This window comes from Vanessa cardui, chromosome 24, assembly GCF_905220365.1.
Source record: "Vanessa cardui chromosome 24, ilVanCard2.1, whole genome shotgun sequence".
NCBI classification, from domain to species: Eukaryota; Metazoa; Arthropoda; class Insecta; order Lepidoptera; family Nymphalidae; genus Vanessa; species Vanessa cardui.
This window is the reverse complement of record NC_061146.1, coordinates 10,274,937-10,294,533: the sequence shown is the minus strand read 5'-3', so window position 1 is coordinate 10,294,533 and position 19,597 is coordinate 10,274,937. Positions and strand designations below refer to the sequence as shown.

Here is a 19,597-nt window from a genome sequence, read left to right as displayed (position 1 = left end):
TCTATCCCATGAAACAATCTATCTATTAACAAAAACAACATCAAAATCCGTTGCGTAATTTTAAAGATCTAAGCATACATAGAAGCGACTTTGTTTTGGACTGTGTCATAATTCCTAATGTAAAGCCCGTAGTAGTATGTTAGGGTTCCAACGCGCTGTTCTAGTATGTTTTATCGCCAAACAGTCCTTGCAATTCCAGTCCAGTTATCACAAAAAACTGTATCACAATGACAGATTAGCTTCGGTAACTTTGTTTCTTAAATACGCTCGTTGTATCATACTTAGCCTTGGTTCAAGTTCACGAATCAAAGAGGTCATTTAACGTAAAAATACTCACAGAGCTAAATCGTGTGGAACGAGTCCATTGAATGAGTTATTGGAGCGAGTTTTTCGTGAGTTTGATGATATTCATTCAAGCGGGTCGCTTTTAGATTGAATATAACAACATTATATTACATACACTGACAGCCTGTAAATTACCCACTGCTGGGCTAAGGCCACAATCACATGCATTAAATCTGATTCCAATGTGTGTAGCTAAAGCACTAGGGCCAATAACAACAGAATAGAAAAGAAAATAAAAGTTTTTTTTTTCTACATCAACTCGACCGGGAATCGAACCCGGGAACTCGAGGTGGTTTACCCATGAAAACCGGTGTACACTAGACCACGTAGGTCGACAAAATACTACTATGGTTATCTTTGTTTACCAAATTTGACTTCCCCTCTTTGTGGTTAAAAAGCATGTTCCGGAAAAATGTCTACCTTACAGGTTCGCTTACAAACTTTTATTAGTTATAGCGTGATACACCAATGATTAATTACTGCATAAAGGTTGTGTAACCTCCTCCACATAATTACAAGCACAAGACTCAATAACTCACGTCTCCTTTGATTGGCAGGACATTTATAATGTAAGGACCAGATAACATCAAACAAATGGTCGGGGTATTTTAAATATTTTTCTTTTATCGATTATTGTGTCTTGGATTCATGTGGAGAGGGCTTCGGACACATAAGAAAAAAAAGTCATAACGCTTCTCTGTGGGCAGAAGTGATACCTTTCAAGTTTAGTTTTTTGTCTTTGGTAACATTGTTATTGGTCAATACAATTCTTACAACAGCAGCCTGTAAATTCCCACTGCTGGGCTAAAGGCCTCCTCTCCCTTTGAGGAGAAGGTTCGTAACATATTCCACCACGCTGATCCAATGCGGGTTGGTGGAATACACATGTGGCAGAATTTCTATGAAATTTGTCACATGCAGGTTTCCTCACGATGTTTTCCTTCACCGCTGAGCACGAGATGAATTATAAAGACAAATTAAGCACATGAAACAGCGCTGCTTGCCTGGGTTTGAACCCGCAATCATCGGTTAAGATCGCAATCAGCGGTTAAAATACAATTCTTAGTTCTTTTTTTTTTAATTTTAGTGTCATAATTTTCCCACTTTGTCATTCTTTTTCCTTGAATGACTAATGTATTTCACTGTACAGCCAAATATTTTAACATATCGCATTGCTTTTGTTTGGGAATTTTATTTTGTTATTTAAGTTTAAATTATAGGTGTATATTTCCGGAATCATAAATTGTAGTTTGACGTCACTGACCACACTTAGTGGTTAATTATAAAATCAGTTGTGATACAAAACTAAAATTTGTTGCTTTTTGTATAAATTAATAAATAATTAGGATTGAAATAGTCGTTATGTCGAAATATATGCAGCTTCTGACCTGTCTCCGTACGAATAAAATTTATAATATTTCCCATACGAAATTTCCAAAAATCGCCGTACATTCTTAGTACCTTTTGGAACTAAAACACTAAATGGACAACAGCATATAAAATTAAACTTACATAGTATGATAACTTGGTTCAAAATACTGTAACATTTTTAGGCTACTTCTAGTTTTATATCAACAGGAAATCGTTTTAATGGCGTTCCTAGCGTAGATAGTCTGTCAGGACAAATGTTATAAGTATTTCTAATTAATACGATCGTTAGCGCTCGTAACTGATTATTGTGGAAACATCTCGTAGAAGTTCTAGAAAGAATTCGAAGTCATCATCAATTAATTTGTGCTTTTTTCCACAGATGGACAACTTATTGAGGCCGTGCGCAGATTTGGGATTACAGGAAGATTCGTTGATCGAATGGAGATTTGACGCAGAGAAACAGGTATCGTATCGTAGTTAATTATATAATTATTAGTAAGCCTAGACAAGTAAATTGTATACCTATGTATTAACTAATAAGATTTCAAATTGAAATTGCGATCGTTGTAATGAGACGATTTAAAAGTGGTTGTAAATGTAAATGTCATAATCAAACGTCATCGAAGATATGAGCGAAAAATTTCCAATAACTGAAAATTATTTGATAGCGAACCAATTCTACAAATCTCCAATTATATGTATCAACATAACATATAGTGAGACGATTTTAAAGTGGTTTTAAAATGTAAATGTTATAATTAATACCGTAATTGAAGATATGTACCCAAAAAAAATAATAACAGCAAATTAATTTAATAGCGAACCAGTTCCCAAATGCCCAATTACTTTCCTATACCAAAAGTACCCAATTTTTCCAAAAGTGTTGTGGCCAAAAGAGTGTCAAAGGAGAGGGGTGTTTGTAAAGCGAATTTAATAACAGCAAATTAATTTAATAGCGTACCAGTTCCCAAATGCCCAATTATTTTCAAATATCAAAAGTACCCAATTTTTCCAAAAGCGTTGTGGCCAAAAGATGGTCAAAGGAGAGGGGTATTTGTAAAGCGAATTTAATAACAGCAAATTAATTTAATAGCGAACCAGTTCCCAAATGCCCAATTACTTTCCTATACCAAAAGTACCCAATTTTTCCAAAAGTGTTGTGACCAAAAGATGGTCAAAGGAGAGGGGTGTTTGTAAAGCGAATTTAATAACAGCAAATTAATTTAATAGCGAACCAGTTCCCAAATGCCCAATTACTTTCCTATACCAAAAGTACCCAATTTTTCCAAAAGTGTTGTGGCCAAAAGAGGGTCAAAGGAGAGGGTTGGTGGTGTTTGTAAAGCGAATTTAATAACAGCAAATTAATTTAATAGCGAACCAGTTCCCAAATGTCCAATTACTTTTCTATGAAAAGTACCCAATTTTTGGCCAAAAGAGTGTCAAAGGAGAGGGTTGGTGGTGTTTGTAAAGCGTGCGCTGTGGGCAGATCGAGCACGTGGTGCTGGGCAAAGGCCCGCCGGGCGGCGCGTGGCCCACGTTCCCGGGCGGCGTGCGCACGCTGTCGCCGGCCGCGTGGCTGGCGCTGCCGCCGCACGCGCGCATCGGGCCGCGCGCCGCGTCGCGCCTGCCCGCGCGCGCCGTCGCCGCCTACTGCGCGCGCTACGTGCACGCCTGCCGCCTGCAGGTAACGCGCTAGACCAATCGCTGATTATATCATATCCTGAATTACATATTATTCTATTTGATTACAAGTAGAAGGAAGTAATCTGTGTTTATAATTCATCTAGTGTAACGCTGATGGAAAACATCGTGAGGAAAGCTATTTTTTTATTCTCGCTGGTAAAACGCGTTACGTGCTTCCCCCACGTGGTGGAAAGTGGGGGGGGGGTGGTACTCCCCGGAGCCCTGGACACCGAGTGTGGCCAAGCACACCGGGTTTACCCACTAAAAAAACCAGCGGTACCCTCTCCGTCTTTCGGCGGACGGGATCGCTTACGCATGCTACCGTGACGCCCTGACGGTATCGTGCGGAAACCTGCATGTGTGTAATTTCAACAAAATTCTGTCACATCTGTTTTATTTTGAATTACTTTTAAAAGTTGAAATATTGAAAAAAAAAATGTATTTTATGAAAGTATTTGAAATCTTCGAAATAATCGAGATAAATAAATCTGGTGGAGCACTCAATGCTTTTAAGGTCCTCTACCTGATATTATTATATCCGCCAATATTATTACCGAACTAAAAGCCTTTCGAATGTGGTCACGTCACGCTGACCGTACACTCATGTCTCGTGTCCGTGCCCGCAGCGCTATTTCCGCTCGGGCGCGACGGTGACGCACGTGGGCCCCGCGCCGCGCGCCGCGCCGCCGTGCCGCGCCTCGTGCCCGAGGAACGCCAACTTCTGCGTGTCGGGGTGAGTGAGAACCTAACGATAACACCATCACTGGCACAGGACTAGCTTCTGATTGGCTGATAATCTTAAGATGGTGATGTGCTCTATGATGGCTTTGTGAACTGAAGAATGTGTGAAATAATTGACCACTATTCTTTGATCGATCATGACGGCGAATTTCAGAGAATCAACTAAGTAAGAAAGCAAAGTATGCACTCTTTATCTTCCTGCTGATAACCCTATAGGATGGTATATGCAACACAACGGAAAGAGTTCAGATAGAGAACCAAAACGTGCTAGGTCTACTGTTGAAAGTACTTCAACAGAAAGATCCTATAATTTTTTATCAGCTCGACCTAAATTTAAAACCCAAGACCCAAAATTCAGCAGCCATATATCTAACCACTAGATCAAAAAATAATACGTTTATGCGGTACAAAATGGTACCAGACTAAACTACTGCTAGGCTTATTTGGAACCTGGACTGAAGACAACGTGCCCAATTCATACATAGCAATTCTTAACAAAAAGTTTTCTCAAATGGTAATAGAATTATTTTACAGAAGATCTTTTTCTTTTGTTTAACTTCGGCTGTTTGCAATATGCAAGTCATATTGTACAGAACTAATTTAAACCTTAAATTTTGTAATCGTATTCCGAGCTGATTAGTCCTTCAATATGACCAACAAACACACATTCTCAAAGTTTCGGTTAGTGATAGCAGCGCTTGCTCGGCGCAGGTACGACCACCGGCAGGGGCGCGGCTTCCGCTACGTGTGCGCGCGCGTGGTGCTGGCGTGCGGCGCGCACGACCGCCCCAACGCGCTGGCGCCGCCGCCCGCCGCGCGCGCCGCGCACGCGCTGCCCGACGTCGAGCGCGCGCTGCGCCGACTCGCCCGCGCAGGTCAGTCACATCCACCTGGCAGCATCTCACATGTTCATTACATTCACTTTCCACACCTGTGAGTCACATCCACCTGACAGCATCTCACATGTTCATTACATTCACTTTCTAAGGCTCTCCGAACTCATTTATTTTGAAAAAATCAAAATGAACTTTATTCAATTATAAAGACAAATTAACCACATGAATCAGCGGTGCTTGCCTGGGTTTGAACCCGCAATCATCGGTTAAGATGCACGCGTTCTAACCACTGGACCATCTCGACTCACGTTAAATGTTTCAATTATGTGAAATTCATAATTATTAGAATTTACACCAGGTCTGTGGGCTTGCATTCAAAAGAAAAAAAAATCAAAATAAACTTTATTCAAGTAGGTTTTTACAAGCATTTTTGAATCGTCATTTTACAATTAAGTGAAGCTCCCACCGGTTCGGAAAGTAGATTCGAACGAGAAGAACCGGCAAGAAACTCAGTAGTTACTCTTTTTTAACATTTTTTTAACATTTAAAATCATCTAAAACGCTCAAACTCTCAATATCATAGAGTTTCTCAAAGAGTTCATTATGTTTTGTAAATGTTAATCCTAGAGTCTTCAGGGTCTGAACCAAAAATAGGCGTTCCACAAGAACACATTTTGGGTCCTTTTTTATTCTTGTTACACAAAAAATGAAGTTGGATAAAAATATACTGCTCGCATGATTACTTTATTTGTTAATTTAAATAATGTATCATCAACCAACAATACAATATCAGTAATACCTATAATTTAAAAGAAAGATCATTAACATTTTATAGTAGAAGTAAACAAGGCCCTGATTGATTGATTGATCCCTTATGAACACTCATTTTCAGCACAGTTTCAGAGCACTTTATTAGTATTTTCAAGAATGAAATGGAATAAGCTAAAGTCAGCTACCGAGATTTATACATGTCACCGTTAGATTACAAAGATCATTAGATTACAATCTTATTTCGTCAGATTGTAAACTGTCGAAATATTGTGAACAGTGAAATATGATTGCAATTTAACGCATTATTTTTTTGGTATTTTGTAATCTATCGATGGGATGCGGTCAAATTGGGATCTGGTGTAGAAAGGAATATGCACCTTACGCGCTAATTGGTTGAACGTTATGTGCCCCTACCACCCCGGCATTCGCCATATGATTACACCGTAAAATTGCAAATACCGTTAGATTATAATCTATTTCGCGCAATTGTAAACTGTCATTATAAATATTATGAACGTTTATTCAATTTGCTATAAAATATAAACAATTTCGATAGTTCATACTATTTCGGTTAGGATAGGTTAGAGTTTTTATAATTTAACTGAAATTTGCTTCGATAGAATGTAAACTACCGAATAATAACGGTTACATATGATTGGTCGCTTTTACAATAAGACCGGCCAATCAGGTATAGCTTTCGACAGTAGACAATTTAACGCGGGACAGATTGTAATCTAACATTTTAACTTCGATAGATTACAATATAGCGAAAAATAATGTGTTAAAATGCGATCATATTTAAAGCTTCACAAAATTTCAACAGTTTACAATCTTACGAGATAGATTGTAATCTCACGGTGTTTGTAATCTTGCGATACACCTACTGACAGTTTCAGTTATCTAGCTGTAAAGAGTTCGAGTTGACGACCTCCATGGTCGAGTGGTGTGTACACCGGTTTTCATGGGTACGCCACTCTGAGGTCCCGGGTTCGATTCCCGGCCGAGTCGATGTAGATTACCATTAGTTTTCTATGTTTCTTGGGTCTGGGTGTTTGTGGTATCGTTACTTCTGATTGTCCACAACACAAGTGCTTCAGCTACTTACATTGGGATCAGAGTAATGTATGTGATGTTGTCTCATATTTATATTATATTAATATTTGAATTAAGAACGTCCGCCTTGTGTGGCAGGCGCCGATCGCGCGCGCGTGCTAGTGCTGGGCTCGGGCGTGAGCGCCGCCGACGCCGTGCGCAGCGCGCGCGCCGCCTCGCTGCACGCCGCGCACGTGCACCGCACGCCGCCGCACGCGCTCGCGCGCCTCTCGCCGCACGAGTACCCGGACTACGCGCACGTACGTACACGCACACACACACACACACACACACACCACACGCCGCGCGCACACACACAACCACAGGCACACACGCATATACAAATATGAACTAAAACTAGTTACTGTATAAATCTTGACCGCGTGCAATGGCGGCAAGAATGCTAGCAGCATTTCCCAGTTGAATCGCAATTCCGATCCTCTGGGCAAAAAACGAACCAGCCCTCCTGTCAGGAGGCAATGAGGCGATATTTATTAAATATAAGTAGAACATTATGATATTCAAAAATGAAATTGAATCAATATACCTGAATAAATTTTAGTTTAAAGTTAAAATCACTCGGTCAAATAACCTTGGTCAACCTTTGGCAAAAAAATCATATTACATATATTTTAAATCCTCGCACGCACGCACGCACACGCATGCACTCACCCTCACACACACATGGAGAGATACACTAGACACACACAATAAATACAGTACGACACAAATTAGATGTAGCATCGGAAAATGCAATGGAATCAAAATAAAACCGATTACTGCCGATTTACACAACCAATAGAAATATCGCACCATTCGACGCTATTCGTCGCTATCGATTCACGCGTCAAAGAAAGCAAGTGCATGTAAATCGACGTGTCAAATTGACAAATATATTAGATCAAATAATATTACAAGCTACGTTATTACGTTTGTGTATAGATCATATTCGCATAAAGTAAAGTAAAGTAACAGTCTGTAAATTTCCCACTGCTGGGCTAAGGCCTCCTCTTCCATTAAGGAGAGGGTTTGGAACGTATTCCACCACGCTGTTCCAATGCGGGTTGGTGGAATGCACATGTGGCAGAATTTCTATGAAATTTGTCACATGCAGGTTTCCTCACGATGTTTTCCTTCACCGCTGAGCACGAGATGAATTATAAAGACAAATTAAGCACATGAATCAGCGGTGCTTGCCTGGGTTAGAACCCGCAATCATCGGTTAAGATGCACGCGTTCTAACCACTGGGCCATCTCGAGAGATACACGTAAACACAAAATAAATACGTACAAATAAAATTCACTTTGATTTTTTTTTAAATTTAATGTTAAAACAAATCTAAATAAATATTAAAGTTGATAGATATAGTTTAACTGTTAATAACTTAACACTGAACTGACCGTATTTGCCGCACTGACGTCACACCATGGCGTCTCGTGTTTTAGGTCACGTGACATGTAGAATAAAAATTACGACTTATAGTCCTAATTTTTATTCTACATAATTTAATAAAGTAGCACAATGTGCTTTTATGACTCAAAATCAGATTTGTTTTTATTTATACATAATTTATTTTTCACCACCGAAAATATTATATTACATTAAAACGCTTTGATATAGTTACATCTCATTTATATTTTAAAAGAAGATATCGCAATCGCAAATCTATACATATAATACAATTGGAGTGTCTGTTTGTAATAATTAAATAACCCCTTTTTTACTCAATGCATATTTCTATACGTATACACGGTACATATACCAAAATAACTTTTTTTACAATATTTGTCTGTCTGTCTGTTTATTCCGGCTAATCTCTGGAACGGCTGGACCGATTTTGACGGAACTTTCAATGGCATTTAACTGATATAATAGGGAGTAACTTAGGCTACAATAATATTATTTTTGTTAAATTCAAACGCGTACAAGTTTGCGGGCACAGCTAGTATATCAATATATGTAGTGATAGATGATCTAGTAAATAGTATATTAATTATTTGTATTTATATTTACAGGTTTACAAAATGATGCTCGATGGTCCGTCTGGAGACCACCCCTACTACACGCCCTACCCTGACCACATGATCGTAGAAATTACAACCATAGCTGAACAGGAATCCTCCCCTAAGTTCTATGAAGATGAAGACGACGAACTCCTCGCTTTGAAGAGGGTGAAACTCCTGAATTTAGTCACAAATGAGACAGTAGAACTGACCGTCTCGCTCATAGCCGTCCTCATCGGCTCCAAGCCGGACCTGTTCTTCCTCCAAACGAACTTCAGTCTCAACAGCATGGTCCCGCAGGAAGACGAGTGCATCAAATGCATCGAAAAGAAAGATAACGAAAACCAAAGACAATGCTTCCTCAGGAACCACTGGCACTACATCAAATCCGTATTCGGACAGAGTATACGAATATGCAAATCGAGATATTTAAATTATTCAGAAATAAATGGCAACACCGACACCAAGTGCGCGGTACCGGACTGCAATCCGGATTTGAAATGTGCGTGCAACCGTTTGGATATAGAGAAGGCTGTGAAGTGTCAGTGTGAGATCATTCCGTATAGCGATAGTGTTAAGAGAAAAGTTGTCTGTCAGTGTCACTTGACTAACCCATTCAGCGATGGTCTCGGGTTCGGTGTGGATCCGAGTAAGCCAGTGGATGGGAGGGGGAATCCGATAGCAATAGACAAAAGCACGCATGAAGTATTGAACGCTCCCAAGGGATTGTACGCGCTGGGACCCTTAACTGCTGACAACTTCATCCGCTTCATACCAGGGGGCGCTGTGGCCATAGTGGCGCACCTACACAAAGAAATGAAACAAATTACCGAGTGACTACTTCAAGTGAATTGCAATACTTAACTTTTTTTTTAACAATAAAATATTTTTTATACTCCATGTAAGACTTTTATTTACATTATATGTAATAATTTTTATGTTATTGTATTTATTTCTTATTTGTGTAATTAATGGTATAGAATATGATGGAATTACAGAAATAAAATTATACCAAGGAACAAAATATACATTGCAACAATATACTAGTGTTATTAATTACTCATAATGAACCGGATAATTAACTGGACACGAAAATATTTTGTGAAACGAGATCATAAAAAAAAAAAACAAATATTTCTGATATCTGGCAACCCTTTAACCAATATATTCCAATAGTACAATTTTTGTATTGAAAATTATTTATTTTTACATTTTACAATGCAAATTCTGTTTTATTATTTATTAAGAACTAATCAAAGATAATATTACATGATTTGAAAATCACTTTGGTTTAATATGTCAACTTTCTATACTCCTCTCGGAAGAATATGATTGTAAACTCGAAATCTTACAAAAACACAAAAATTACTCTTAGTTATTTATTGCCAAATTATAAAGTACCCTACTACTGATTAGGAAAAAAATACCCTGACCGAAGAAGAACCGGCGAATAAAACACAACAGGTCTTTTGTGAGTTTGTTATTTACAAAACTCAATATTTAACCTGTTGTCAACCATAAACTTGCTAACTGTATATAACCTTTCTTTCTATAATTTGGCAACATAACAGGCATTTTGAACGCTTTCTGGAATCCTGACAGTTACTGACTGCACTATGTAGTATGCAGTCGAGTAACAGGCGTAACAAGTTTGTGTTTGTTCCTTGTACGAAGTCTATGAGTATTAAATTTTCGCAAAAGCAATAATATTTTCCCGCACATGTTTATTTCGAACAAGAAAGAACAAGTCATTTATGTAAACAAGGAAAAAAAAATGTCCAAGAGTATATCCTTGAGGGACCCCCATACCAACTTCATAAGTCAAAAGCTTGAGCACACATTCTGTAATCACGTAGTTATAGTTGCCTTACTTACATTATTTAATAGTTTAACTTTGCAATGACTTGACATACTCTTAACATTATTCGGGTTGAAAATCAACAGATACTAAACTAAAATAGCATAAGCATTAAGCATAATGGACCAAGTTACAAATAACTACGACATAACAAAAACAAATAGCAACAAATTGTTTACAATAAACTAAAATGTATTTATAACTGGCTGTTAAACATAATATATGTTTATTATTGATTAGAAAACATTTGAAACTGTTCACGGATGATAAAACGTTTATATTTAGACAAAGATAAATTGCTCATTAAAATCAAATATAATTTGTAGCGGTAATTTATACCTACTCAACTACGGCGCAACAAAGTGGAATATAATTTTAGTAGCTACTACTTAGCTACTTATGATACTTAGATATGCAGCAAAGGAACGACAGATACTTTTGTTATAGTATAGGCAGGCGGACAGGCAAATAACCTACCCGATTACAAGTGGTCACCACCACCTAAATAAAATTGGCGCTGTAAGATATATTAACCATTCCTTTCATCAATGCGACACCAAATTTTTTAGCTAATATGTTATGTCCTGTAAATACACTGGCTCACTCAACCTTCGAACTGGAACACAATAATAATATATACTGTTGTTTTGAGGTAGAATATCTGATGGATCTTACCATCAATTTTTTTTTTTATATTCTGTTTTGCTCTTTGATTGCAAATTCTATGACATATAAAAATACTGAAAATACATAAATCCAATATGCAATAATTAAAAAAAACACAGTATTATGAAAAGTTATTTTAATTATACATTTAAACTTAATTACAAACATACATCACAATAAGTTATATGGCACAAAGTGATAACATAACACTTTTTAATATTTAAAAAATATAAACTTTGATAAACCAATATTAGTCAACTACATATACTTTTCTACTTATTTATTTTGAAACGAGCATTGGGGATTGACCGAGTTAAACCATTAGCATCATCATTTCTCCCAATATAACTTAAAAGTTATTTACAATCAATAAAATTTTAATAGTGATTCTATTGCACACAATATCTAAAGTAGTTAAAATAATATCTATCCTTTTTAAGCCCACACCGAAGCCCGATACAGCAATATCATTCAGTTCTGTTCTACGAACAACATTATTAATCTTATCATATAAATATTGAGATTATTAAATGCAGGGGCAAACAAATTGTATAACACTTTTATATACACTAAGAAATATGTATTATTTATTATTGTTATAATTAAAAAATATATAACAATTGTTCAGTATAAAATATCTGATATGAAAATACCTATAATTCAAATAATATTTGTACAAATATAAAAATTATAAAGTTGTTTTAACTAACAATATATGGGCTATAATATTTAAGTAATAATATAATAAGTACCTACATAAAAGAACGGTGCAAACCTTTTTTTTATCATAGCAAATATTCAATTTATATTATATGTTGTTTTAAACTTCACAAAGATAGTTTGAATGCACTAACAAGTAGGCCTGAAATTTAAATTGGAGCAATCTTGAAATATATGTATTTAGCCAAAACAAATTTTCGTATAAATGCAAATTTATAACATAATTATACTATATTTCAGTGCCATAAGATTACAATAATTATTACATAGGAATATAGTAAGTTATTTAAAAATATCATTTAACATATAACTGTTACTTTATTTTGATACCTCAAAGATGAACACAATGTACTGTTAAGATATTTGTTTTGTCAACCCTCTTTAAAGATTTTTATACATATTGCATTCAGCAAATGGCTTTAAACTCTTATAATTTACTGAATTGTGTAATATTTCATTTATTATCTGATATTGTAGCTCAAGCTTTTCTTAATGAATAACATATTCTTATAGAAAAGCAAAGGCAAAAAAGAAAATTATACTTATATATGTGTGCAATACTTTATAGTTTTCTTTATCACATAATAATTTCTAAACAAACAATCTTACACTTTCTATTTCAAGAATTTTTGTTTTTAAATACTATTTAAATTTGTGATATACATAATTGAATTGTACCATCAGCAAAATACGAAACAATCATCATATTTTAATGAAATAAAAACATTCATACAAACAATATATTTATAAAACTTATTTTGCATATTGGAAAACTTAATTTAAACTTTACGATTTAAAAAAAATAAGATTTAAATACATTAATAAACCTGGTAATAACTTGAATCATGCAGAAACTGAAAGTAACACTGTGGTTATATAAGATTAGTTTAAAAGTTCCAATAATTTGACATTTCATTTACATTTCCTCACTAGTAAAAACGATAGGAATAGGCACATCTAAACTATTCAGTTGCAGGTTTAATATTATCATAGTTATGAGTCCGTCATAACTGTGGTCTTGAGATAATAAGCCATATATACCATAATAATATCAAATATATACAAGGTAAACTCTTGAATGATTACATACTATGGGACCATGGGTTTAGGCACTTGAAAGAATATTCTCTTAATAAAAATTCCCAAAAAGAATATCAAAAATTAAAAAAAAAGTATATTTATTAACCACTAAAATATAAATTTATATTAAATGTTCATTATCATAATATATTTATAAAGATCTTTGTTTCAGTACAGTACAGTCTTAACTTATATTCATTGAAGAATTTAAAGTAATTCGCCATTTTTACAAGCTTTTATTTAACAAGCAATAACTATTTAGGTCAAATTTAGCAAGTCCGACAAACGACTCCCCGTAATGTTGGTTCAGTCCAATGAATGCAATTTTCACCCAAGATTGGCTCCAGAAGAAGGAATCCATCAACGATCCATAGCATTACTATACAATAATGAATACAAAAGCTTGTTTTCAAAAGTGTTTCTGTACTATTTAAATATTTTACATGTTACATTACAAGGCAGAAGTGCATTTCTACTTAAAATATTGTATGTTTACTATTAAAAGTGTTGACATTGAATTTACGAATTTACTTAGAATTAATAATGTTGTTAAATGGTGATTGGTTATATTATATTTATAAAATGCTATCTCCTTCTTTTGACTACCAAATCAATGATTATAAAAAGAGAAAGCAGTGTTTATTCTAAACACTCTCTAAACAATTTTTATAAGTTTATTTGTTCTTGGACTGTACATATAAAAAAGAAAATTTGATTTTCAGTACCAAATTAAACATGGAATATCTTTGGCAAAATTTCAAGAACTTTATACATAATGAGTCATTAAAGATACCATACAAGGAGAGCTTCTTTGTTCCTACACCCTTTTGTAATAAACAAACGAGATTATAAAGACAATATATTTAATATAAAATATCAGTAGATCTTAAATTTAATTGTGAACTATAAAAATACAACTCTTATATATATTTATGTATTTTAAGCTACATGTAAAGCTATTTTAATGCATATTTGTAATGCTATAATATCATTATTACTAATAGCTTAGATTTCAAATGTTCGTAATCATTTTTCTAATTATTTGCTTATTGAATTTTAATTGAAAATTATTAGCAAGATAATTTATGTTTAAGATAAGATTGAGTTTTCTTTTCCATGTGCATAGAGAATGATAAATTTTAGTATTCGGATAAAAAGAACTCTAAGACTGTTAACAACTATCTTTCTTTTCATTTCTACTTAATATTCTTAGTAATCCATAGATCCCAAAAATGTGGAACATAGCAGATAGTGTTGACTATGTTCATCCTCATAATAATTACCGATAGAACATAAGAAAAACCATTTCCAGTGACTCGTAAAATATTTAAATGTTACTTGTGTTGAGTATCTCTGGATTACCAATATATGGGACAAGATATAGTTTTTATTGATGTTACCGTTTCAATTAAATTTATATTATGTATCTTTATTTTAATAGGACATTTGATAATGACTTTGAATAACTTTGAATGAGAGATAACACAGATTAACGACGCTATTGTTCATGTTTGAAATTGGTTTGCAACATAAAATATCACAGTTAAAAAAAGCATATATGTACTTATAATGAACTTGGTTATAATAAATGCAGAAAATACAAACTAATTACTTAAAAAGCTTTACGAATACCTTCGTCACAAGGTAATGGAAGTAACACCATGTTAGGTACAGGAATATGATCATTACAGCAATCGTAAATATAATTTGACGTCAGTCGCGCTGTGGAGGCGTCCTTGGTCTGTGGAACAGTCTGATGAGCTTCTGCAGCTCCTCTCCCAGTACTCTCGGCAGTCCGAGAGCGTTGACGGAATTGGGATCGTCGATCTTGATTGCGAGGGTCAACAAGACTGTATGACGAAGACTCCTCACACCGATTGTGATGTTCCAGTTAGTCCTATACATCATGCCGCCTATGTTCCTCGGTGGTCTGTAGATCGGCTTGTTATTTATGACGTAGCTTTCCTTGGTAGCTACGTCTGTGAACTCCCAGGGGTGAGTTATAAAGGAATTAATGTCAAAAAACGTGCCTGCCTCTAAACGGACGTAGTGTCGCTTCGCTCCGTGGAAATCCCGCCACCACACGTCGACTGGCCGAGAGGTTCTGTTGGTGAAGCGAAGGTACACTCGGGACGTCGACTCCAACGATTTAACGACCACCCGCTGCCCTTTTTCGTCGGTTTCGTATATAACATCGGCCGGTTCTTCATTTTCTCGCTCCGCCATCATCAACAAACGGAATATTATGTTCCAAAAAATTTTGAAGAATTGTAAATACCGCGTTTAAAATAAAACCTCCCGATTAAAGGAGGTATGAACGCAACCGCGATGAAGTCGCAAAATTGTAAAGTTATTTATAAATATTTGTCGGATAAAAATAATTTAAATTATCCCGCCATACACGCACTCCGGCAGTCACTTGACGTTTAATTCACTTCCGTTCAGATTTTGGTACACAATGGCTGTTTGCGTAGCGGTTATCGGGAAAGATGTAAGTTTGTTCCACTATCCTTTGTTACGATTGTTTAGTGCACGTTAATATTTACACTTTTGATTAAACGACAAACAGTTAAAAGAATTACAGTCTTTGAAACCGTGGTTTTCTTTGTTTACTGATGTAAAAATAGTATAAATTCAACACGTCAATCTTTGTTGTCATATTAACTATAGACAAATGGATTCGTGATAATGGCCAAATTTCCCGATTTTAAGGGTAATTGTATACTTTTGTGTTAAATGGAAATATTTTTATACTAAACACAAAACTACTTAATATATTTTTTTGTAATGTGTGTGTGAAAATTTACATTTTTGTTTCTCTTACACTAGTCTTGCCACTTGCCTCCTGGGTGTTTAGTGGGGCAAGTGGTATCCCAATTTTAAATTTGCCTCTAACGAACAGCTGAATGGTATTATATCATATTTAAATCTAGTAATCTTAAGAAATATAACGATACGACGTCACAAGGACAATTTATTGTGTGTACCTTTTTCTAGCCGTGATAGTTTGTACATTTTATGTAATACATAAATTATTACTGATTACATACTACTTATTATTATTTTTAATAAAATATTTATTTTTCAGAACTCCCCACTTTACATAGGTGGGATTGGTAATGACACGAGTACAGATAATGAACTATCTCGGCAGTGGTTGGTTCACACTGCTCTGGATGCTCTAGAGGAAAGACTGGCCACGACGAATGCGAATAATGCTTCCGCTAGTGCTAACGCAGCCAGGACAGATTTACGCGACCTCTATCTTGGACTTCTTTATTCCACAGATACACATAAAATGTATGGTTACACTTTTTTAAGTATTTTTTTTTTTACTGCCAGTCACATAATTAAGTCTTTTATTTACAGTTACGGCTATGTTACAAATACAAAAATAAAACTTGTACTTGTAACAAGTTCTACTTCGCCCAGCGGTAGTAATATAAGAGACGCTGAAGTTAGAACTGCTCTACGTAGGCTCCACGCGCTCTACGCTGATGCGATCTGTAATCCATTCCATTTGCCAGGAGATCAAATAATATCTCAGTAAGTAAAAAAATGCTTTTAGTTTTTTTTTTTTATTCCATTAACCTAAATGTACTTAATTATATTATGTTTACAGAAAATTCGACAAGCAAGTAAAGAGCTTAATGTTAAATAACGTCTAACTGATGGTGCTAGATGTGAGAAGCCTGAAGAAAAGCGCAGTTTCTTTGCTCGTTGATTTATATTATTTAAGATAATAAATATTAAGTTATATTTAATCTTATATATGTAGCCTTTAATTTGTTGTAATTGTTATTCCATTAAATGCTTAGTAAATAAAACAATATTGAGATAAATGTATTTGTCTATTTGCTATCAAATGGAATTTTATGTAATTCGACCCCTGCCGTGATAATATTACAGTGCTCCATTATTATTTTCATCTCTCTATAGAAAAAGAAAAGAGATTGAATTATTTTAAATTTTATAAGACTTGAAAATTAAATTAATTCATATTTAATATTTCATTGCCATAGACTAAAATGAAGGAATAAGATGAAGCATATACATTAATTTTTAATAAATATGTTTTTACTTATCGTATTCTTAAAAAGTACCTAAATTACATAAATAAATAACTGGAATTATTTTAATGATTGTAAAATATCATCATATTATTAAAATTATAGGGTTTAAAAATTTCTACACGAATCTTCGAATATAGTCTGTGCAAGAACCGCACCATTTTGTTTCTCTTTTAATGTGACATTTGTTTCAAGCTGTTCTCCGGTTCAGCGCTGAGCAAACTTTAATAGAAAAGTTGTTTATCTCGACCGGGAAATCGCATCAAAATGGTAAGCAATATATTCCCTACAATAACGAATAATTAATTTACATATATAAACATTTTTCCGAATTGTCCGCCAAAAATACGTATATGAAATGTCAGGTTAGGTTATGTTCGCACGTGTCAGCTTTTTAAATACTTTTTCTTATTAATATTTAGTTTATCTATTGCTATTGTTCATATGTAATTTTGTGTTAATAGCTCTAAACATATATAATTGTGTGTTTAATAATTCTAAAGTATTTGCAGCATTGACAGTTAGTTTTCGTACATAATTACAGGCAGCCGCCGTCGTATCAGGAAAGGACATTGAGAAGCCTCAGGCTGAGGTTTCGCCAATCCACCGCATCCGTATCACGTTGACTTCACGCAACGTACGATCACTAGAAAAAGTGTGCTCAGACCTTATCAATGGAGCCAAGAAACAGAAACTGCGCGTTAAGGTAACGAAAACATAGAATTATATTTATTATATACTCCATTACTTAGTATTAATGTGTTCGAATTGGAAGGGTGATGTGAACCGGTGCACTACAGGCACAAGAGATATAACAAGCTTTCAATGTTGGTGTCACATCGGTGATGTAAGGAATGGTTAATATTTCTGACAAGTCTAATATCTATGGGCAATGATGATCATTTACCACCTACTGGCCAATTTGCCTGTCGACCTACCTATACCATAAAAATAGAAACCCTTTCTAAGCAGTTTCTAGTCAATATATATTGATAAATACTAGTGACCGTTCCACATGCCATTATACTTTTTCTCCTGTTGATAAACCATTAGTATATTTAATGTAATTTCATCTATATCTAGTCAAATACTATACCCAAAATCTGAATACAGTAGCGCCGAGATGAAGACACATCATGTTCTATACGGGTGTGTTCACCAAGTTGGCGCTAAAGTGACGCTTTTCAAAGTGCAGTGTATAGCTCTTAATACTATGCTCTGCTCATAGGAAAGCAACAGATTAATTATCTATTATTAATAATTAAATATCTCCACTAATTATTATCAATAATCAAGGCAAATAACTGTTAAATTCAATAATATTTGTGTAAAACTTATATTTGCCTATAAATATGAAATAAATCATAACATATCAGCCAAATGGTCCTTTCTATGATCCCAATTGATTGGATTATTACTGTAGCTGTATAGATAGGTATTGGTATTTATAATATTTTTGGTGGTACCTCTACTTTTAATTGAACACAGTATCATGATTTGAAACTGCTATTATGAGCTTATTTGAACAAAATAGAGTTTGACTTAGTTAGGTTTTCTTATTTGTACATTTGATCAATATGAAATACCATTTAATGTAATGTATATATTGATAACATTTGAATTATTTTTTCCTTATCAGGGACCAGTCCGCATGCCAACCAAGATCTTGCGCATCACAACAAGGAAAACACCCTGTGGTGAAGGTTCCAAGACCTGGGACAGATTCCAGATGAGGATCCACAAGAGAGTGATAGATCTGCACTCCCCCTCTGAAATTGTGAAGCAGATCACCTCAATCAACATTGAGCCGGGTGTAGAAGTCGAAGTCACTATCGCTGATGCGTAGGCACATCTGCCAATAAACTTTTTAAATTGAACAATGCTTTTATTTTATATGTAAACCCTGTTAAATCAACAATTTTTTTATAAAAAATTAGCTGTGGCAGTCAAATAGTCACCCCCATTTTCTCTTGGGAGCTGAAATAAAAATAGTAGCCTATGTTCTTTCTCTGGTCTCAATCTTCACACAAAATTTCATCTAAATCAGTTTTGCAGTTTAAGCATAAAGACATAAGTTAGTGTTAAACTACTATCTGCTTAAAAAAATAAAATAACGAGAGTAAAACTGGCAAGATTCTTGATAGTTGTCCTTATCCACTATTTCAGTTATAATATTTAAAAGAAATTTACACTTTTTATTATCTGTATCATAGTAATATGTGGAATATATTTTCACATACCTTATATTTATTAATCACTTTTTCATACAGACGACCACCTTGGTGGATCAGAAGCATTGTGTTTGTCATAAGCGTATATTTACTTCCCGAGTCTTAACTGTTCAAAACTTCAAAGTAAAC

At 34.8% G+C, this 19,597-nt stretch overlaps 4 protein-coding genes across 4 annotated transcripts in view; 3 read left to right on the top strand and 1 right to left on the bottom strand.

Moving 5' to 3' along the window:
* The window catches only part of LOC124539972 (oxidative stress-induced growth inhibitor 1-like), a 57,714-nt gene extending 47,971 nt beyond the window's left edge, over positions 1–9,743 (top strand). Inside the window, exons 5-10 of the mRNA XM_047117348.1 lie at positions 2,096–2,179; positions 3,203–3,400; positions 4,026–4,132; positions 4,852–5,015; positions 6,939–7,099; positions 8,856–9,743. Of these exons, the coding sequence (XP_046973304.1) occupies positions 2,096–2,179; positions 3,203–3,400; positions 4,026–4,132; positions 4,852–5,015; positions 6,939–7,099; positions 8,856–9,680 (1,539 nt within the window). The 3' untranslated portion in view covers positions 9,681–9,743. The remainder of the gene's footprint in view (positions 1–2,095; positions 2,180–3,202; positions 3,401–4,025; positions 4,133–4,851; positions 5,016–6,938; positions 7,100–8,855) is intronic.
* Positions 9,744–14,710: 4,967 nt separating this feature from the next.
* On the bottom strand, positions 14,711–15,826 carry LOC124539970 (von Hippel-Lindau tumor suppressor homolog). The gene has a single exon (XM_047117346.1). The coding sequence runs from the start codon at positions 15,394–15,396 to the stop codon at positions 14,881–14,883; it is 516 nt and encodes a 171-aa protein (XP_046973302.1). The 5' UTR covers positions 15,397–15,826; the 3' UTR covers positions 14,711–14,880.
* Positions 15,574–17,009, top strand: LOC124539971 (trafficking protein particle complex subunit 2-like protein). Its single transcript, XM_047117347.1, has 4 exons — positions 15,574–15,658; positions 16,256–16,467; positions 16,537–16,713; positions 16,790–17,009. Exons 1-4 carry the CDS (start codon positions 15,626–15,628, stop codon positions 16,833–16,835), a joined length of 468 nt encoding a protein of 155 aa, XP_046973303.1. The 5' UTR covers positions 15,574–15,625; the 3' UTR covers positions 16,836–17,009.
* A 339-nt stretch (positions 17,010–17,348) lies between these two features.
* On the top strand, positions 17,349–19,114 carry LOC124540298 (40S ribosomal protein S20). The gene is made up of 3 exons (XM_047117775.1): positions 17,349–17,507; positions 17,782–17,943; positions 18,877–19,114. The coding sequence occupies exons 1-3, from the start codon at positions 17,505–17,507 to the stop codon at positions 19,081–19,083; spliced, it is 372 nt and encodes a 123-aa protein (XP_046973731.1). The 5' UTR covers positions 17,349–17,504; the 3' UTR covers positions 19,084–19,114.
* Positions 19,115–19,597: the final 483 nt, after the last annotated feature.

Coding starts and splice junctions, on each gene's coding strand:
- LOC124539970 (XM_047117346.1), bottom strand. CDS start 15,396: ATGATGGCGGAGCGAGAAAATGAAGAACCGGCCGATGTTATATACGAA.
- LOC124539971 (XM_047117347.1), top strand. CDS start 15,626: ATGGCTGTTTGCGTAGCGGTTATCGGGAAAGAT. Junction 15,659..16,255: donor TAGCGGTTATCGGGAAAGAT/GTAAGTTTGTTC, acceptor TTTATTTTTCAG/AACTCCCCACTTTACATAGG. Junction 16,714..16,789: donor GGAGATCAAATAATATCTCA/GTAAGTAAAAAA, acceptor TTATGTTTACAG/AAAATTCGACAAGCAAGTAA.
- LOC124540298 (XM_047117775.1), top strand. Junction 17,944..18,876: donor AACAGAAACTGCGCGTTAAG/GTAACGAAAACA, acceptor TTTCCTTATCAG/GGACCAGTCCGCATGCCAAC.